This window comes from Alexandromys fortis, unplaced genomic scaffold (genome assembly GCF_014885135.2).
Source record: "Alexandromys fortis isolate MF-2015 unplaced genomic scaffold, M_Fortis_MF-2015_v1.1 scaffold_1, whole genome shotgun sequence".
NCBI classification, from domain to species: Eukaryota; Metazoa; Chordata; class Mammalia; order Rodentia; family Cricetidae; genus Alexandromys; species Alexandromys fortis.
The window spans coordinates 28,493,528-28,510,241 of NW_026067927.1; the positions used below are offsets into that span (position 1 = coordinate 28,493,528).

At 49.2% G+C, this 16,714-nt stretch overlaps 2 protein-coding genes across 8 annotated transcripts in view; one reads left to right on the top strand and one right to left on the bottom strand.

The window, feature by feature from the left end:
- Tpmt (thiopurine S-methyltransferase) overlaps nucleotides 1–16,714 on the bottom strand; it is a 62,281-nt gene that overhangs the window by 27,225 nt on the left and 18,342 nt on the right. The window lies entirely within an intron of this gene.
- Nucleotides 2,482–15,595, top strand: LOC126502526 (F-box/WD repeat-containing protein 12-like). Of its 7 annotated transcripts, none has more exons than XR_007591969.1 (11): nucleotides 2,483–2,633; nucleotides 5,908–5,945; nucleotides 7,700–7,860; nucleotides 8,266–8,384; nucleotides 10,247–10,456; nucleotides 11,862–12,020; nucleotides 13,417–13,627; nucleotides 14,022–14,197; nucleotides 14,279–14,406; nucleotides 14,495–14,619; nucleotides 15,159–15,595. XR_007591969.1 is itself a non-coding variant. In XM_050143584.1 (10 exons), exons 1-10 carry the CDS (start codon nucleotides 2,544–2,546, stop codon nucleotides 14,547–14,549), a joined length of 1,347 nt encoding a protein of 448 aa, XP_049999541.1. In that variant the 5' UTR covers nucleotides 2,483–2,543; the 3' UTR covers nucleotides 14,550–15,595. The 7 variants fall into 7 exon arrangements, 3 of the variants coding, with proteins under 3 accessions (XP_049999542.1, XP_049999541.1, XP_049999540.1); XR_007591970.1 differs by having other exon boundaries at nucleotides 14,495–14,615; XR_007591972.1 differs by having other exon boundaries at nucleotides 2,482–2,633; nucleotides 14,078–14,197; nucleotides 14,495–15,595.

A 16,714-nucleotide genomic window follows, 5' to 3' on the forward strand; every position in this document is an offset into this window, starting at 1 on the left:
AGGGAGGCCCAGGCTGCAGCCACTTTTGGACAAGTCCCTCCCCTGTGTGAACGAGCCCTGTAGGATAGCCTGGTCTCCTGCTGGTCATGGGAAGGCAGGGCTGGAAGCTCAGAATGACTTGCTGAGTGACCCCATGTCATGTTCTGATCATGTCCCCTCTCTGCCCCAAATGTGGTGGTAGAGCCATGTGTATGCATGAAGGTCGCCAGACTAGGAGTCCCGGAATTCCTCGGTCTAGCTGTCCCATCAATTAGTGACTCATCCCTCTGGAATTAAACAGGCAAGAACAGCAGAGCAGACAGCTCTGCTCTTAGGAAATAGTATTCCCTGTTTGAAGGCTCTGCTTGCCCTCAGAAGTCTGGGATGAAGCTGGTCTCTCCAGGCTTGTGGTGAAGGCCAAGAGCAAGGAACCCTGGAACGGTATCACAGGAAGTATGGCTCAGAGTCGGAGGTCTCTTTGGTAGAGTTAGTGCCATGTCCTGTGAGAGCAGAGGTTTCCTGTCCATGGCAACCATGACTACACACACAGGCCTGAGCAGATGGAAAGGCAGGAGACCCCAGGGCAGGGTGACACGCTCTTCAAACGCCACCTTGTAGCCACCATACTGCAGGACTTGGGTTCAGTGTGGCACCAAAGGAGGCAAGGCAAAGACTGGGAGATTGACATTGCATTGTCACCCAGACAGAACTCAGGGGCTGTGGGGCTCAGATCCCTCAGGCTCGGAGGATGACATTACATTGTCACTCAGGCAGAGCTCAGGGGCTGTGCGGCTCAGCTCACACAGGCTCCATCAGGGAAAACAGGGGCTTCTCTCCTGTGGATTTATTTTCCCCAGGAAACCCATGTAACAGGAGTCTCCTTTTAGCTGAAGACAACCACACCTCAACATTCCTGAACCCTCCTGTGACATGTGAGGTACTGGCCTTCCTGTGTCTCTGCACACCCAGACCTTCACCTGCACAAATGTAGAACAAAGCCACCTTCTGCTGAGACAGAGGGCAGTTGTTACACAGTCTAATCTAGGATGCAGATGATTCTGGTTTCTGGCAAGAGTGTAGGCTTTTGACCTGGGTAACCTTAGCTACAGGCTATAGTTTGGGGCTTCTCATTGTGCGGTAGCACAGGGTCTGGGAGAGAAACGAGTGTGTGGAGCCTGACGTCGAGGCAGTAAAGAATGAGAGACTGGAATGAAGCAGCTTTAGGATGTGCAGGGGACAAGTGCCTGGAGAGCAGGCAGCATCCAGCAGCAGAGAGCAAATGCCACAGCAGCACAGGCTGCATCTCTGCTGCATGTTATCCTCTGAGCTCTTAGGTGGTGGCAGCTGCTGAGAACTGGGGAACTGCCCTTCTACTTCATGCTATAGAGTTGACTCACCCGTGGCCCGGTGATAAGCTCTTGTGGTGGCTGCAGGGGACACAGAGGTGCAGTCCCCAGCTAGGGGCAGCTGGGATCAAGAGGCTGGTGGGCAAAGTAGAAGAATCGAAGACCCAGATATTAATCCACAAACCTATGAACACCTGATTTTCGACAAAGGAGCTAAAATTATACAATGGAAGAAAGAAAGCATCTTTAACAAATGGTGCTGGCATAACTGGATGTCAACCTATAGAAGAATGAAAATAGATCCATATCTATCACAAAACTCAAGTCCAAATGGATTAAAGACCTCAATATTAATCTGGGATGGTTGAGATGGAGGAAGGGCGGATATGGACACAGGGAAGAAGATATCTTAATTAAAGGAGCCATTTTACGGTTGGCAAAAGACGTGGCTCTAGAGAAGTTCCCAGGTATCCAAGGGGATGTCCCCAGCTAGTTCCTTGGACAGTAGAGAAGAGGGTACCTGAACTGGCCTTGTCCCATAGCCACCCTGATGAATATCTTGAATATCACCATAGAACCTTCGTCTGGCGATGGATGGAGATAGAGACAGAGACCCACATCGGAGCACTGGACTGAGCTCCCAAGGTCCAGTTGAAGAGCAGAAGGAGGGAGAAAATGAGTAAGGAAGTCAGGACCGTGAGGGGTTGGCCCACCCACTGAGACAGTGTGGCTGATTTAATGGGAGCTCACCAAGGCCAATTGGACTGGAACTGATGGAGCATGTGATCAAACCGGACTCTCTGAATGTGGCTGACAATGGGGGCTGGCTGAGAAGCCAATGATAATGGCACTGGGATTTGATTCTACTGCATGTAATGGCTTTTTGGAATCCTACTCTGTTTGGATGCACACCTTTCTAGACCTGGATGGAGTGGGGAGGGCCTTGGACCTCCCACAGGGCAGGGTACCCTGCCCTCTCTTAGGACTGGAGGGGAGGGGGAGCGGGAGGGTAATGGGAGGAGGGGAGGAGGTGGAAATTTTGAATGATATTATTTATAAAGCAATAAAAAAAAATCAGTGGTCAAGTGTTGCCTGGACCACAGCAGGATCGGGGAAAGGCGAGCTGGGAGAGGAAGTAATCGACACAAGTTCCGCATGTGGGCGGGTTTATCTAACAGTGGCGGAAGCGAGCCAGGGCTCTGGGGCTCCGCGAGCAGGATGGCGCCGCAACTTGGCCCGCATGAGCTGCTGCACGTCTTTTCCTTCCTGGAGGCCCGCGACCTGCTGTGCGCGGCGCAGGTGAACAAGGTGAGGTCCGGTGGAGTCACCCCACCTCCGCGCTCCGCAGGCCCGGGGCCGCCCGGAGCATCCCCCCACCCCCTCCAGGGATTGGCTTTGCCGTGGCTCCCTTGTCCAGCGCCTACCCTTTGCCTTCTTGACCGCGCCCCTCCCCTGCTTGTCATCTGTCCCGCCCTCCATGCTTGGCTGTGTGCTTCTTCTATTAAATCAGTATTAATGCAAGGTACTTGTTTTTCCCTGCCAGATTCAATTCTGAACTGTGACAGAAAACATACTAAAATCTCCCTTCAATGTCTATCCCAAGTACCCAATGCATACCTTGAAATTTTAGCCTCTTCAATTATAAGCAAGTCAGTGTTCGTAAGGTTAGATGTGTCCTTGCTTGAACAGAGCACTTAGATTTTCAGTTTCAGACCTGTTCAGTTTTTTTTTTTTTTTTTTTTTTTTTTTTTTTTTGGTTTTTCGAGACAGGGTTTCTCTGTGGTTTTGGAGCCTGTCCTGGGACTAGCTCTTGTAGACCAGGCTGGTCTCGAAATCACAGAGATCAGCCTACCTCTGCCTCCCGAGTGCTGGGATTAAAGGCGTGCGCCATCACCGCCTGGCCAGACCTGTTCAGTTTTAAAACCTTTACCCACAGAAAGTTGCCAATTCTGTTCATCCCAATCTGGTCAACTTCGCCAAAATCTTCAAAGTGCATGTGTGCGACTCTCCAGACATCCTCAAAGGACCCAGAGTTGACATCTGGCAGTGAAGCTGAAGGCCCCAGACCTCAGTGTGCAGATAGGCATTGCCTAGTTTTGTTTTCTCCTTTGAAGTTCTGGGGGGGGGGGGATGCACCTAGGGCCTTGAGCTGGCCATGCGCTCCACCAGCTGAGGGAGGGGCCTGTCTGTCACTGTTAGCTTTTAAAGCTGCTGTAGTTTGACAGTATCTCTGGCCACTTCTCTTTGCTACACTGTGATACTTCTGAGGGCCTGCATCTTTTTCCTCTGGATCTGTTGCCAAGACTTTGTGAGCCTGAGAACTTAGCTCACACTGCCACAGTTTATAAGTCTTGTCTTCTACACTTTGTCCCGGCCACACCCTAGAGAGAAAATAGAGACTGTCTGCCTACAGCATCTGTTTAACATCTTGGTTTATCAATTGTGACAGCTGAAGTTATGCTTTAAGTTAAAATTACTGTGCTTGGGAGATCTATAAAACAAAATGCCTCTAGCCTGTGAGCCCCACTTGCCCAAGGACAGGTAACTTCCTGGAATGCTGGGGGCTGTTGTTCCTGATAACAAGCCACCATCTTCACGTCAGTAGACAAGGTCGGTTGTCCCAACTGCACAGATGTGCTTGACCACAGGTACGTAAGCAGGAAGTGTGTCAGGATGTATGCGTGCTCCTATTTAGACAAAGGCAGAAGTACGTCACCTTGTGGGTTTTTGCCTTTTTAAACCCCTATCTAATGTAATCTGGTGCCATTCACTGGAAATTCCAGACATGGGCCTGGCCAGTGTCCATCATTCTGGCCAGTATTTGATAAAGCTTGCTTCGGATTTGGCTCAAAAAATTGTGGTGGTGATCTTATTCTCACCCACTGGGATTAATGTAATACATAATGAAGGAATATATGATCTCTTCCTCTGAAAATGGGTTAGTTAATTTACCACGTTACACATGAGGCCGCTTTCACCTTTTTTTTTTAAGGTATTTTTTTTTTTAAGTCTCGTCTTCGTCTCCCATTTTTATCCCATGCCTCATCTACCCTTCAGTCTCAGGTGCCACTGAAAACAGCAGGCACAGGGTGTACCCTAGGGCCACAGCTGGCTAAGGACCCGGCAGTGTCTGTGAAACACCGGGGTAAATTTGGTTTCCCATATGGAACTGATGTGGCCCAAAGCTACATTTAAAACTAAAACACAAGCAAAAGTGCCCATTTGCCAGCACAAGGTCTCTGGTGGGGAAGGAAGACAGGGGGTCCTCACCTCTCCCAGACAGGTCTCAGCCAGGAGCACCTCACAGTTCCAAGTCTCTGAGGATAACTTTAAGTAGATATGGGAAATGACTGAGTTCCACCCCCATGTATGCTCATCAGGAAACTGAGTGTCACACAGTGACTTCTCTGAGGTGATGATGGAGTCTTGTGCAGGGCTGAGGTGAGTCCCCCGCTGTTTTTGCATAGTAGGCCGAGTTTGAAAGAAAAGTTCCTTCTGCCCTTTGGTATGGCCAACTTTTCCTGGTTCTGATCCACCCATACATTAAAGGAGGTCAGACATCGCTATGAGTCTAACGGAAGGATTAAAGATGGTTAGCATTTGTTCTGTAGAGCACAGCACACATAACAGTCTCTGAGAATGGAGAACCCACCCAGCTGGCTTTGAATGGGAAGATGCGTAGATCTTTGCTTGGTTTGATTTTGCAAAATTACAACATCATTACTGAATAAAAAGATGCTTTTCTTTCTTTCTTTCTTTCTTTCTTTTTTTTTTTTTTTTTTTTTTTTTTTTTAGTTGGAGTCTCACAGTTCAGGCTGGCCTTGAACTAGCTGTGCAGCAGAGGGTGACTTTAAACTTATCCTCCTGCCTCCACCTCCCAAGTGCTAAGATTACAGTCCTGAGCAGCACACTCAGGCACCCTAAGCATCTTGCAGATAGCTCTGCAGAAAGAAGTGAGTACAGGGCTTGCATAGTACCCGCCCTGGAAGACTGTTCCCATTGGACCATCTTGGCAACTCTTAAGGCATCCCCATTGCTGCAGCTCCACATAAGAAATCTGAAGTCCTTTCCCGTCCTCACAGCAAGCAGAGAGATCTTGCTTACACACAGCTTGACCTTGCTCCTCCCCCAGTCAAAATGCTCAGGTAGCTGCTTCTCAGTATTTTTGCCTGGAGACTGTTGGGAGTTGGTTAAAGCCACCCAGACAGCAATTTTTCCCAGTTCTTCTGCAACCAAACCTCATGCTCTAACTGAGGCAACTTAGGAAACTATCCTTTCATGTTTATGCATCATTTGCATATCCAGTGTGTTTCCTTACATTGATTTAGAACAACAGCCAGTCTTTGATTAGTCATTGTATCTCTGAGCCCCCGGGCTCTGACTCATCAACCCCACTGAGTCTCTTCATTTTCATCATTTGGTGGTTTTTAGTTGTCTGTTGCTTTCAATGCACCAGGTTGAGCTGTGTTGAATGTGGAAACTGGGTTGGTTTTGGTTTTTGTCCCCTCCATTGGGTTTGGCAAGCCAGGTGCTTAATAGTTATTGACTGACCAGATGCTGTCTCTTCCTGTCCTTATCCTAGGTCTGGAATGAGGTTTCAGTGACCCAGGAACTGTGGAGGTAAGTGAAGGAAGAGCCAAGGGTGGTCCTGCAAGGGAGAGACGCTCACTGGATATGGTTTCCTTGTGCTGTGTTCACTTCTGCCTGTGTTGAGGACAGAGAAAGGATTATATCCCTGGTCCTTAGCCATGAGGAATCCTCTATGGTTAGTAGTGTAAGACTGTGTATTGGCAGGACTGCCAAACTCAACCAGCTGGATTCATTTCCTGCAGTTTCTGTCAGTAGAATCAAAGCACTTAAAACAAACAAACGAATGAATAAATGGATCCATTTCATAGCCAGGATGGCCTTGTGCTTACTTTGTAGCCTAGGCTAGCCTTGAGCTGGTTATCTTCCTGCATTACCCTCCTGAGTGCTGGGATTGCAAGCCTGGGCCACTGTGCCCAGCTCGGATTACGTGTCACGGTACAACAGCAGAAGAATCTAAGATTGCATAAATCAGAATTATTTAAAATATTACATTTGCTTCTTTGGAACCTGTTATCTTTTATACTAAGATAAAACTAACAAACAGGGAGAGGGAACTGGCACAATGCAGGCCTGGACCTTTTCTGCCTCCGGCTGAGCGTGGGGCCCACAGCCTTGGAAGTCAGGTCAGAGTTAGAGTTTCCACCCATAATGGAGAACAGCTGCTCAGATGTGAAGCTTCTTCGGGACGGGGAGGGAGGCTTTGCTTTTATGTAGGATAACTAACACCTGGAATTCTTGGTCATCTCAAGGCTATCTTAGCGTCTTCCGTCTTCAGCATCTTAGAACACTTCTTTTTGTTGCCTTTTCTTAGCTTTTATAACTCATTGGCTAGCAAGACACGCTCAGTCAGTTCTGAGGTGGACTTTTGTTGGAATCCATTCTTCTGTCTACTCTTTGAAGACCTGACTTTTAAGCAGGTGTAGTTCATTTGGGGAAAGGCAGGCCTTGCCAAGTATGTGACTCAGAGAAATTGTCAGAATGGATGAACTGATTGGTGCGGCTGCCGATGTATCAAAAACCAAGTTAGAATCTTTAAGGAAAGCACTAAAAAGTAACCAAAACTATGGTGCAAGAAATGACAGAGAAATTGAAACAGTACATTTGACCAAACTTAACACAAAATACGATAGTAATGAAATAGAGGGCGGAACGCGTACAACAAGGAAGCATTAAAACAGCAAAGATATGATATACAGCCCAATGAAAAGGCAGAGCGACAGAATCGACGAAGAAAAGTAGTCTGACGTCATGCTATATGCATGAGATACACGTAGCTTTCTTTTTTTCTGTTACACGATTTGGGGATCAAATGCAGTGAGTACCAGTGTGCATACTTGGCAAGCACTCTACGGCTGAGTGTGCCCCCATCTCCGAGACACATTTTGAATCAAAAGACAGATGTGTTGACATTAAGACCTTGGAAGGAGATATTCATGCAAACAGAAATGAGGAAGCTGAATGCCTAATGACGTCAGCCAGAGTCGACTGAGATCAGGCGTAAGGATTTATGTTATCTGATGTAGAGTGGTGGTGAGCGCCTTCCCCAGCAGGCCGCTGTGAAGGGCGGGTTGTCATATAAAAAGTACAGTGCGGTTGGCCTGCCGCCACTCATTTCCTGTTAACTCTGCCCCTGTTTGACAGAGGAGAGTTGAGGACTCCTTAGGAACAGTGAGTTATCCAGGGTTTCAAGCCCGGACAGAGGTAAGACCAGAATTCAAAGCTATGTCTCCTGGCGTCGGAAATCAGACTGCTGTGCCCTGCCTAAGCTTGCATCTGTGTTTCAGGCAGCTGTGTCTGAGACGCTGGGCCTCCTGCAAAGCCTTCCCAGTGGTCGTGGGCACCCAGACGTGGAGGCAGTACTACTTCTGCCGGTCTGAGCTGGAGTTCCGTGTGGCATCTGGGCGGCCACGGGACTTCACCAGCAAAGCTATTTCTGGGCACACAGGTACGAGCTGGAGGATCGTAGCTATGTCCACTCCCACTGCCCACCCTCTTTCCGGCCAAATCGCAGGGATCTTGGCATCTCAGCTACTGGCTTGGCTGGTGCTACTTGTTAACATGTGGGTTCTGCTGGGTGCTATGTCATCTGTGCTCTGTTATGGGAGGAAGGAATGAGCTGTTAGCTCCTTTTCAGAGCAGACCAAAAAACTCAAATAGAATAAGCCAAACCTCTACTTATAACTGGGTTCTGCTCCCTGGAATTCTCGCCCATCAGCTTGCATGGGTCTGAGCTACTTCTCCCTGTCTCTTTCATGCACCCCCAGCAAGCACGCATTGTGTTTCTGGTACTGGAGAAGAGGACCAGTTGTGTATCAGGTCTGAGTCTGTCTATGTGTGTGCTTTCTTCCAGGAAAGATAGATCAGCTGGCCTACATCTCACCCCATGAGTACCGCTTTGATGAGAGGGCAAGGTCCGTGGTTTGCACTGTGTCTTCAGACTGTACCGTGCGTGCCTGGGATCTTCGTGAGGTGAACTGCTCCCTGGGGAGGGAAGGATCTCTACTGGGTTTGATTGTCTTAATGCAGAGTAGGAGCCCAGTTTTGCAGATGAGAAGTCTGAGCTCTGCCATCAGCTGTCACCAGTAGGGACATACTGATAATAGGCATGGAGGGGGGGGGGGGGAGATGGCTTTGAGACTTGAGAGTAACCTATCCCATGTGACAGACACGTGCTTGGCTTCCTCTTGGAACCAGACTTTGCCAGTGGTGGCCAGGGCTGTTGTGCCCTGTGCCTGGGATGACAGCTGTTTTGTCGTTCCTCACATTTCCTGCAAGCCACTCAGTCAGGGGCCTCAGTGCTGGAGCTCATGCTGCACCCCCAGACGGTTCTGCAAGCTTTTTGTCATCCCATGTGTGTGCACACCAAACTGGACAGCTTGTCTAGAATTCTAAACTTTTCTAGTGCTTTTGCAGATGTAAAAAGTGAAGACTTTTAGAGTTTTGGTTTGATTTGGTTTTTTTTGAGACAGGATCTCACTCTGTAGCCCAGGCTAGCCTAGAACTTTCAGGCTGCTCCTTCTGCTCATGCATGTGCCCACACAGACACACACACACACATACACACACACTAATGACCAAGTAAGTAATTTTAAAAGAAGTTGAGGGTTGGGCTCTCCTTAGTTTGGGTTTTTCGAAAGAAAACAGAGTGCGTTTGCTGCATGGGCCAGCAGTGCTTTCTTTAAACAACTAGATGGTGAACACTTTGCTCCTCTTAGGCCAGAACCTCTGTCATAACTACTTAACTCTGCAGCTGTGCCACAAAAGGAGCCACGGACAATGCGTGAACAAGTGTGAGTAGCACACTCCAGTAATACGTGGTTTCCTTAGATATTCTGTTTTTAAACCAGATACAAAAAATGTGCAGTGGCCTGTGTGGCTGCCGGCAGGTCACAGTGTACCAAACCTTAAATTAGCATTCCATTGTTTGCAGCATGGGACACCTCAGACGGCCAACAGCCCTTCCCGCCATTTGGCCTGGCTTCCCAACCTTCCTAACGTTCACGAGCAGCTATAGTTTCTTCCTTAAAGATTCAGTTTCTAACACTGGTGCCGTGTTGCATTGAAACTTGCACAGTATTTACATGTGCTCTTTGAAGGAGATCAAGGGTGTGGCCTACATCCAGCTTCTTTGTGTGTTTTTGTGCCTTAAAAGCTCCTGAAACAAAAATGGCAGGCTGGAACTGTGGCTCAGTGGGACAGCGTTTGCCTGGTCATGTATGTGGCTCGGGGTTCAATTCCTAGTCTTAGAGTAGAGGTTAAAGCCACTTTACTTTAAATAAACAACAGAAACCTAGTTATTTAAATTACAAACAATTTCTATCCCTTTCTCGAATCCTTCAAGTTAACAGTGTTAACGATTTGGCCTTTCTCCTGCCTTTTTCTTTGGCTTTTGATACAAGGCTGGGTTTTGCCCTGTAGCTCGCAGGCCTTAGATACCATGCCTTTTTTTTTTTTTTTCCGCTTGTTTTTATAATGTGCATCCTTCCACATCCAGAAATAGGATTTTTCTGAAGGTTTGCTCTGTGTCTGTGAGGTCATGGAGGTCAGAAGAGGGTGTCAGATCCTTGAGAGCAGCCCATGACCCCAGTTCATCAGATGGTATCAGCTCAGTTAATCTAGAAAACCCCTCACACACCACAGAGGTTTGTTTCCTAGGTGATCCTAGAGCCATTCCCTGGTCCATCACAGCCTTTTCATCCGTGCTCTGTGTGTGCTGTGGAGCCTGGTGTAGTCGGCTCGGGTAAGCCTGTGCTGACTGATGAAGTAATACGGATCTGTGAAATCGACGGGGCCCCTGTATCAGTCAGTTATGGTAACTTTGTTGTCCCCAGGGCATAGAGATCTGGTCCAGCCCTGTACAGCCTGCTCCTCTGGTGAGTTTGGTGGCCTATCCTTCGCTGCAGCTGGTTGTCACACTGGACAGACAGGGTTTGATCACCGGGTGGAAAGCAGAGACCGGATCTGAGTGGGCCTCGTTCCGCCTACCAACCTTCTGTTCTTCCATGGAGGCCTGTGGTCACCCAGAGGGCCCCTTCCTGATGGTGAGTGACCCTGCTCTCAGGAGCCCCTCAGGGCCTAACCACCTCTTGGTTAAAGCCACGATGGTGGGAGGAGTCTGGATCCCACTTCATAGCAGACCCTGCCTTTCTGGCTCCTCCTTGCCCACCACGGGGAATGCAGGCTCCGCTGTCCTTCAGACTTCTGCACAGCCTAAGCCTGTCTCTGCAGCCTCTCCTGCGGTGGTGGGAACCTGCTGTGTGGAGTTCTTATGGTTTTGTGGCCACATGGCCTTGCTTTCTTCTATATGCAGCTTTTCTTACCACCGTCATTCTTAGTTGGCTCCTGACTGTCAGGGGTGGGCACATACTTTAGTGCCTACACTGAGTTTCCCGAGGCTTCTAGCTTGACAGTGTCTGTCCTTACTGAAGCCTCTACAGCTGGCCTCAGGGGCTCTCACCTTGGGGTTGTCGCAGGTTAAATTCAGGCTCCTTGACTTGGGTTTGCACTCTGCTCTCAGGACCCCAGGGCAGCACCATTTTAAACGGGTTCTTTCAAACCACAGCCCCTGGGCAGTGCCCTCTGCATCATATAGTGACATGGTGAGAGTCTTCTCCAGTATTGATTATCCACTGGCAAAATCACACTGTCACCCAGACCTGGAGCTGGGTGTGAGGGTTGTGGACTTGTCCTGAGAATAGGATAGGTAGCCCTGTCACCGGATGAGGCCTGGCTTACTTTCAACGAGGTTTTGGCTTGTACGCACACAGGTATGCAGGCACTCCGGCGCACACACACACACACACACACAGACACACACACACAGCCATGGTTGAAGCTGGTTCTTTTTGGTGCCAGCTGTTTGTCTTCCTCCACACTCTCAGCTGGTGCCACCACCTTTTTGAAGTTGATGTCTTCCTATTCTGACTCTCATCCTTCAGGCCAGTCTGGACAGGCCCCTTACCCAGAAGTCTTAAAATGTTTATTTTTCTGCATGTTAGGTGGGGATGTGCTTGGAACTAGTTTCCAGAGCTTTCTGGTTATTTTCATTTTATGAAACATTTTAAATAGGCTTACCCTTTAACCTAGTAATTCTAATTTTAGGCATCCCCCTGAATGTAAGCCTGCATGTGTGTATAGGGTCTAGCTGGGAGCACCCGGTGCAGCAGTAATTGTGGTGACATTTGCACTCCTGGCAGCTCGTCCCAAATTAGTAAACATTTTCTTTTGACTTTTAAAAGTGCCATCAGAGTGAGAGGAATCATTTTCAATGTAAAACACACAGGCAAGCTGCTGCTGTCACTGACAGGAAGGGCAGTTGAGGGTCACATGCCAAGCTCCTGCAGGAGACTCACATTGCTGTGGGCTGTGCCCACCCTTCAGTGGGGGGAGGCACAGCTCCTGTAGAAGATGGTGGTACTCCCCACTGTTACTTGCTTTCTGTTCCAGGTAGCCTGTGCTGAAGGGAACCTCTACACTCTGACAGTTCCTCAGCTGCAAGTGGTCTCCAAAGTGGCGACATTTCCTCACACCTCCGTGAGCCTCACGTGCTCACCTGACAAACAGTGGGTGTTTGTGCTGGCACAAGGACCAGACATAGGCCCGAAGGTCAGTGCCTGGTGACCCCTATTCCTGATCAACCCAATGCAGTTGGAGGTTGTTCTGGAATTGTATTTTAAGGCGTGTTACATTTGCTTATGCTGTGGAACATTTGTTTTATGATGCAAAGATGTGTTGTTGCATTCTTTTATGTTGCATCTGTTTAACTCTGTGAAGCTGTGTTTCTTTGCCTGTCTAAAATACCTGATCGGTTTAATAAAGAGTCAAATGGCCAATAGCAAGGCAGGAGGAAGGATAGGCGGAGCTAGCAGGCAGAGAGAATGAGTAGGAGGAGAAATCTGGGAGAGGAGATCCAGGAGCAAGAAAAGAAGGGGTCAGACACCCAGCCACACAGCCACACAGCCACACAGCCACCAGCTGCACAATCACACAGCCACACAGTCACACAGCCACTCAGTCACACAGCAACACAGCCACACAGTCACCAGCTACACAGCTACATAGCCAATCAGCTAGACATGGAATAAGAAGGGAAGAAAAAAATATACAGAAATAGAGAAAGGTAAAAGCCCAAGAAGCAAAAGGTAAATGGGATAATTTAAGTTAAGAAAAGCTGGCAAGAAACAAGGTAAGCTAAGGCCGGGCATTCATAAGTAAGAATAAGCCTCCATGTGATTTATTTTGGGAGCTTGGTGGTGGGCCCTCCAAAAAGTAAGAGAGGAAACAACAACAACAGGAGGTTGCTAGAGAGCCTGGACCCCGAGACTGTAAGACTAGGTTCTCAGGCTATCACTACAGGGCCAGGCCCTGTAACCAGACGGGAGTGTGCCTCTCTCTTACTGGAAAGGCCAGCTCTCGCTGGGGAGGGCAAAGTCAGTTCCTTACAATCTGGGCTTGAGCATCTCCACCAGCATGCTCCTCTAAAGAGCTGTCTGGTGTGCTGAGGATGGTGTGAAGACAACGGTGAGCAGGGAGGCCCAATCCAGACGACAGCATATGATGTGTATGTGTGTGTGTGTGTGGGGGGGTGTTCTCTGCCTCCAGCACTGTGGTCAGGAGGAGTGCCCTGCAAGTCACAAGGTCCTGACCATGACCTGGTTCATAGACACAGAAACGTCCAGTCATTTGCCAGAGGCACAGCCCTTATTGAATGCCAGGACCTAAACTAAAATTTCTGTTAGGCCACAGAAATAAGAGCTAGTGGTAGCCGGGGAAGCAGGTCGTTAGAGAATAGCATTTGAGTGCAGAGGACGTGGGATGCATAGAAAGGGGACCTAAAAATGACTTTGACCGCCCTGTCAGGCCCCGTATATAGGGTGTGGGTATGCGGGCAGCCAGCTGCTGAAGACAGTCCTGCCAGAGGCTGGAGCTAGCTTGGGGCTGGAGGGCTTTGGGCTCTCTCGGGCCCCTCACCCTCTGTGACCATAAAGGATTGTCTCCCCAGGTGTTCTACACTCAGTCCTTGCTCCACCCATCAGAAGACGAGCTTCCTGTCTCCACCACCCTCCCTGTCAGGCTGAGTTGCAGGGCCTGCTGGGCTCCGGATGAGGAAGCCAGGCTGATAGTGATGCACAGAGATGACAGTGGCATGCATTTGGTCATCACTACCTTCAGTCTAAAGGCCAGCAAGTCCAGGGACAGAGTGAGCATCCTGGGTAAGGCTCCTGCGCTGGCCACAGCCTGCAGTTCGGTGCTTCAGGACAGGCTTCTCGCAGTCCCTCGAGGGCATCTTCTCTCCCCTTTCAGGGAGGTGGAAGCAGAGTATCCTAGAAGCTTTACTGTGGGATTTCATGTCCTGAGTGGTGGGGTGCTTACCACATGTTGGTCCCTGTGTGGTCCAGGGCTTTAGGTGTAAATTCCATGCCCATGGCCCCCTCCTGTGAGGGTGGCAGCACCTCAGCATTTTGCTGCTGCTGGACTGGGATTGGCGCCAGAGCAGGAACAGAGCTTTCCTAACTGCAGAGCCAAGTTCTTCTCACTGCAGTGGACCGTCGGGCGAGGCGCATACCCATGCCTGAAGAGCCACCTGTGTGTTTTTATTCTCCCCAGCACAACAGCTGGCCAGCTTCCTCCTGCCAGACACTATGTCTCCGCACCTCATGCAGGCCCACGGCTCCCAAGTGATCCTGCTGGCCACCCGGTCAGAGCTGATGCTGTTCACCATAGATGGCGTGCATCTGATAGCCTTCCAGGACCACCAGAGGCCCATCACATCCATATGGGTGGTGAGTGTACCATCTCCTGCCCGAGGCATGCTTTCCAGTCTTGGGCATCCACAGCCATGCCTCATTTGACTTCATCCCAAGGATCCGCACCGAGTCATCACCTCGTCCTTGGACCTGTCTTTGCGTGTCTATGTGTGGAATAAGAAGAACACATTTCCCGTCCTCAAGAGCTGTTATCATTTGCTTGGGGGATCTCTCAGATGGGCCAGGTAATTGGCTGTCCTCCTGCCCTGTATCTGTAAAGTGTAAAGCAATTGGTTTTCTTTCTTTTGGAACGAGTCTTGTCATGTTGCCCAGGCTAGCCTTGAACTTCCAGAATCCAGTGACCCTCCCACCTCATTCTGCTAAATAGTTGAGACCAGATGTGCACATCACATCTGCTCAAAGGAAGGATCCTAAAGGAAAGGTTGAAGAGAGTGTGAGTAAGTCCATCCTCAGATGAGCCACTGTGAACACCCTGCTTCTGTTTCTGCTGGCGGACAAAAAGCCACAAGGCAGACTTCCAGCTCTTACTGTGTGCTGTATGTTGTCTCCTGTGCTGTGTAAAACCAGCCTGTGTTGGCATCGCCCACACTTTGCAAATTTAGGTTCTCTGTGCATGGTCCACAAAGAACATGTGGCCAGACCATGATTTAGGCCTTGAAAAGGCCTTGTGAGAAACAGTCGGTCCTGGGAGCTCTTATGGGCACACGCCTTTGACCACCTCTGGGTTTCTGGTAGAGATGGGCTTAGTATAACAATGGCATGTCTGGGCCACCACACGAGAATCACTGTGATGCCCAGCACTGCCAGGCGGGACCTGACACGGCCTTCCCTTCTGAGCCTAGAGGAAATGGGATACCGGTGAGCCACAGAGGGTTGCAAAAATGAGGTCGGACTCCATCCCCATATAAAACCTTTTCTGCTTAAACGTTTGCCTTTATCCCAAGGTTAACTCATGGCCTGTCCTTCTTCGTTGTAGTGGGTTTACCCATGTGAAAAGTGACAGCATGAGCATTGCTGGGGTGGAAGCCAGAAGCAACGGAACAAGTATCCTGAGGTCGTACTGCTACAAGGTCCAGCTTAGCTAGACCCCACCAGTTGAAGATGCTCTTGCTTTGTGTGCAAACTCCTTACCAAAGATGCTGTCAGCTTTGGGGAACAGACTGGTAAGGTGACGATTGTATGATCGCAACGAGCCCATGAAGTATTTTCTCCTGTCTTGTGTTTCATTGTCTTGCTCAGAGGAACAAAGGAGGGTAAGCAGCCATCTTCAGCCGGGCTTGCAGGTGCCTGAGGGTTCTGGTCCCAGACGGCGTGGACTGTGGCAGTGCCAAAGAACCTGCTTGCTGACCGGGTCAGGACTGCAGCGGCGTTGTTCTTGTTCACCGAAATATAATTAAAAGAGTTTTACCTGCCTGTCTTGTGTTATGTACTGTAGACACACATTCATGCATAGACTCTGCTGTCACTGAGATGCTGTAAGACCGGCTCAGAAATTCAAGGGTACCAAAAAAAAAAAAAACCCAGAATGAAGATGACTGCTTTGGAATTGGCCGGCCCGGGGGCCCTGGCTGGGTTGCGACAGCCACCCCCCAGATGGTGGAAGTCAGGAGAGCATCGCACTGTCAAAGAGAAGACTGGCGAGCTAGGATGGAGCAAGGTAGGGTGGCGAGGAGACAGGCAGGCCTGCTCATTCCTGACTCTCAGTGTCCTTAGCATGTCCCTTAGGTCTATCCTCTGCTGCTACTGAGCAGGTACCAGCCACCTCCATGGGGAGCAATTCCCAGCTGCTCCTGAGGGAGATTCAGGGGATTGTGTGTGTGCACAGATGTGTGCCCGTGCTTTTGTGAGATGCTGCCTTTGAGTCACAGATCCACACATACATGTCTTCAGTTTCAGGAGGTTCCTCCCACTAAGACTCATGTAATGGGAATTTTTCTATCTTGAGGAATTTTTCCTTACGTTTGAAGAATAAGGACAGGAATGTCAGACTGCTTTGCCCAGTATGTGAATGCACCCTGCTTATTACACTAAACCTTTAGCAACACTGTCTAGATCCCAGAGATGACCAGGACGGATGAAGAGGTGTTGGAGAGGGGGAAAGATGGAGGAGCAAAGAGGTTCTTTTGTTGTTGTAGTTGTTGTTTTGTTTGTGTGTTTTTCTCTTGGTCTTTGTTTTATTTTGGTTTGGTTTGATTTTTTTTAATTTTTGTTTTGCGGGACCACTGCAGGTGGGAGGGGGGAGGATATGGAGGGACTGGGAGGTGGGTGGTATTGGGTAGCAAAATGTGAAATTTCCAAAGATTCAATAAAGAAATTATGTTAAAGCAAAGAAAAAAAAAAGAGTGTCTGTCCTTGGAGCTGTCAGTGGAAGAGTCCTCACCTAGCTCCACTCAGGTCTACATGATACTCTAAGTAAGGCTCATGGCCTAAGGATGAGGATAAGCAGGACTGAGCCATCCCTCGATGGCATTAGGGAATGGGATGGGGATCAAAGAGAAATAGAAACCAGCAGGTACAAAAACCACGGCCCAG